Source organism: Saprolegnia parasitica (assembly GCF_000151545.1).
Source record: "Saprolegnia parasitica CBS 223.65 unplaced genomic scaffold supercont2.337, whole genome shotgun sequence".
NCBI classification, from domain to species: domain Eukaryota; phylum Oomycota; class Saprolegniomycetes; order Saprolegniales; family Saprolegniaceae; genus Saprolegnia; species Saprolegnia parasitica.
In genome coordinates, this window is record NW_012156731.1 from 1 (window position 1) to 3,664 (window position 3,664).

The window sequence follows — 3,664 nt, forward strand, 5'->3', positions numbered from 1 at the left end:
CGCTCTGGACCGTACTTCCAAGCTCCAAGGCGATCCTCCCAATCCTCTCGCAGCTGGCACCAGAGAACTCGTACCTCCTCCGCGCGTCTTTTGATGAAGCTGCAGTGGCGACGTATGTTGGTGGCTACGTAGCCAAGCCCGTGATGGGCCGCACGGGTGCGAACGTCTCTATTTATGACGCCGAGCACCAGCTCATTAGCGCGACGGCCGGCAAATGGGACCAAGACACAATCGTGTATCAAGAAATCGCGCTTCTCCCTCAGTACGAAGACGGCAAGTACGTGCAGGTCAACACCTGGGCCATTGACGGCAAATACGGCGGCACTGTGCTCCGGATTGACGAGTCCAACATCATCGGGCTCAGCTCCGGCATTCACGCCATGCGAGTTGTGGCAGACGAAGTCGTCGCCTAAGCGATCCGCCTGAAGTTGCAGCGATCAAGAACCACCGCAACAAACTTCTATATCAACACATAATGATGCCCACTACTTATTTAGTAATGAATAATTATGCATGAACATATTGCTGCAATTAGTGCAAGTATGAACGTCTTGACCGGGGTGCACGAGAGGCAGGAAATCTCAAAATCTTGTCTATCAAAACTTCAATGCATACGATACAATGTAATAGTGCTAGTCAAACAGGAACACTAGTACTCGTGTTACCAAGACTGTTCATGCATCAAGACGAACAATCTTCTTCGCTCGCTCACCAAGCCGTGGCTGCGCATGCGGCGGTGGGGACTCGTCTTGCTCATATCTGATCGCCTGGGGGCACTTGCGTCCCCGCGGAGGTGAACCTCATAACGACGCGCTCCGTGAGGTCTTTTCACGCTTTGCGATTTTCGGAAAGAGGATGCCAACGAGTCTGGCGGGCCTTGACAGCTGCCATCGCCGGCAGCTGCATCGTCGATATCTTTCACGCGAGCACGTTCACCGACGTCGCGTTGAAGCACTGCGACACCATACCGCTGAGCGAGATCATTGCCCGCCAGCGCTGGCGCCTGCTGGGCCACGTGCTGCGCCTGAAGAAAGACGTCCTTGTCAATGTTGCCGCTGCCCGCATCTTTGCCCCACCCGAGGCGTCCCGTCTTTTTAAGCCGCACCAAGATCACGTTGCCGATCGTTCGGCACCGCGACCTCCAGTCGTTGACGCCGCCTCAGTCGCTGGTGTCTCTCGAGGACCTTGACGAGCTGCGCAGCTCTGCCGCCGATCGCGAAGCCTGGAAGGATTTTACAGAGCTTGTCGCCATGGCCTCGCTCACGGCCGCACGTGCACCCGGGCGACTACTGAAGAGCAGGGTGCGCCGCCGCCTGCGCAGCCACGACCAGGCTAGCGAATGAGGAAATAGCTAGTCTCTACATATGCAACGTCTTTTTAGCAACGAAGAGGACGCGAAATACCAGGTACTAGTACGCTCATACCATACAACGCGTTTGGGCGCATTTGGGCGCGTTTGGTGTTGAAGCCGACAGTACTGTACATATCCTACGTTTGGCCAATGGGTTTGGCCTAAGAATAGGTAAACAAACTCCTTTTCTCGGGCCAATTTGTCCAAATATCGTTGAGAAGTGTTGAGAAGTCCCTGAACAAGCTTGCAATTAAATCCCTCAAAACTGATGGCGTGGACCAATCGCATGTGTGGTGTCGCATGTTTTAGACCAATCGATGAACATATTGCACCTGATATTGCCTGTGGACCAGAAGTGAACTTGTCCATGCAGCGACACATCAGCTCGAACGACAGAAGCCTGGTTGACCCACGTTGCTTGTCCGATTTATCAATATGGATTACCCTGGTACAGCTCATTCCGTCCAGGATCGTACTACGGAAGTACAACAGTACGGTAAACCCATTCTTCAAAACTCCAACAAGCTAATTTGACGTTTTCAAACATCCTGACGAAAAATGCTACCGGTATGCTAGTGGGCAGCTCATCATGGCAATTTTGCCATTTGGACGAACGCACGGCAGTCAGTCGATCGTCACCCTGGAAGTGATAAGACGTTCTATCCATTTCCGAGCTGTACAGGTACGTATCGTCGACAGCCCATCGTTCGTTCGTTCTTTGTTCGCATGTTTGAGCTTGCACGAGGTAGCGCGCTGGCACACACGTGCGATCATGCCGTCACTCTGCGGGAAGAGGATCCGTGCTGACGTCAATCGAGTGCTCCCACTCGCCCTTATTTTATTATATTGGTTCTGCTATACAATCGAATCCGCTTTGAGTGGGTGCAAGTAAATGTTCGCAGAGCAGTTCAGTCGACTGCGGCTTACGGTTGAAGAAGCCATGCGGGGCAGTTCGCGGAACAGGCGCCCAGTCTCGCCACCATACAAATCACAAGTCTCGCCGACCAGGCTTTGGCAGCGATAGTTGGACAAGATAGGCAGGGTGATGCGCCAATAAATAAAAATACTTCACGCAGCGTTTGTCGAGCTCGACCCAGTAGGCATCGAAAATGTGAATGCATGGAATCAAGTACCAGACGTATACCCGGTACAGGCGGGATTTACCCTGGCGCACTAGCTGGCTCTTGCTGTTCGTAGCGCGGGTGCATTGCAAAATCCTCCCGGTCGCTGTCAATTCTTTGAAGAGACAGGTTGACACGCGACACGAATACGTGCAATTCATACAAATTGCAAGACATGCGGGGCAAACTCATATCAATTGGCACCGGACCAATCAGCTTGGGCGCGGGCACAAGTTGGAATTTGCGTGCAGATGCGCGCTTCGCTTGCGTTCAACGAGTTGCTTGTGTGACCACTGGCGCGCATCGCCCGCTTCCTCCCATTGTACCATGTACTAATATCGCTTGCTCAGTCTCTAGCAAATCGGTTGGGATATTCACTTATGCTCAAGCAATCGCCTACCGTGCCCTTTACACGAGACTGGCGGCTGTATCGCATGGATAACTCGATGCTGCAGGAACCAAGGCGAAGAACATGCGCAGGCGGCGTCTTCGCTGTCGTCTTAACACCCATCGGACCATGGCACCAGCTGGCAGTAGCCGCCGACGAAATTTACAGCTCATCGACGTCCTGCATTTGGGGTTTGTATGACCCCTGTGGCATGCAATACCTCTTATATTCGATATTGTCTGTCAAAATGCAGATATGCATTGCTGCAGGTCGCAGCTGGTCTGACTTTAGTGGGAGGAGTTTGCAATTGATTGTGGACACTCTTGATCGATGGCCGAGTTCGAGGCGCCCAAGCCGATCGAACACCGCGTCTTCTGCACGTTCGCCGCGTGCACGCAGTGCGAGGGTCCGCTCTTCCACGACAGCTACATCCGGTACGCGCCTCCAGCCGACTACCGTTGGCTTATATCGGCGTAGGACCAACAAACCCAACGGCCAAAAGGTATCAATCTAACTCTCAACTCTCATTTTCTCGCCAAATCTCACGGCTCACCACCTCTGCTTCGCACACAGGCGATTCGGTAGGTACCAATAGGTCATGTTTGCAAACAGTCTATAGAAACATTCTAGGTGCTTTCCGCACTGCTGCCCGACACACTTGACCATAAATGCTTGCGGCACGTCGCTTGCGATGCAAGTTGGCGGCAACTTCTCGCGCTTTGAGTCTATGGCATTCGAGTCCTACTGCCGTTTCGAACGTTGTCTCGAGGGCGCCCTCGACGTTGGGCAACTTGTGTCATCCGC

At 53.1% G+C, this 3,664-nt stretch overlaps 2 protein-coding genes across 2 annotated transcripts in view; both read left to right on the plus strand.

Moving 5' to 3' along the window:
- Window positions 1–526, plus strand: SPRG_16523 (hypothetical protein; the record flags this gene model as incomplete). Its single annotated transcript, XM_012355943.1, has 1 exon — window positions 1–526. A coding segment is annotated over one exon (413 nt), but the record flags the coding sequence as incomplete, so codon positions are not given.
- Window positions 527–3,190: 2,664 nt separating this feature from the next.
- SPRG_22371 (hypothetical protein) overlaps window positions 3,191–3,664 on the plus strand; it is a gene marked incomplete at both ends in the record, with an annotated part of 2,595 nt that continues 2,121 nt past the window's right edge. Inside the window, 2 exons of the mRNA XM_012355944.1 lie at window positions 3,191–3,294; window positions 3,338–3,362. Of these exons, the coding sequence (XP_012211334.1) occupies window positions 3,191–3,294; window positions 3,338–3,362 (129 nt within the window). The remainder of the gene's footprint in view (window positions 3,295–3,337; window positions 3,363–3,664) is intronic.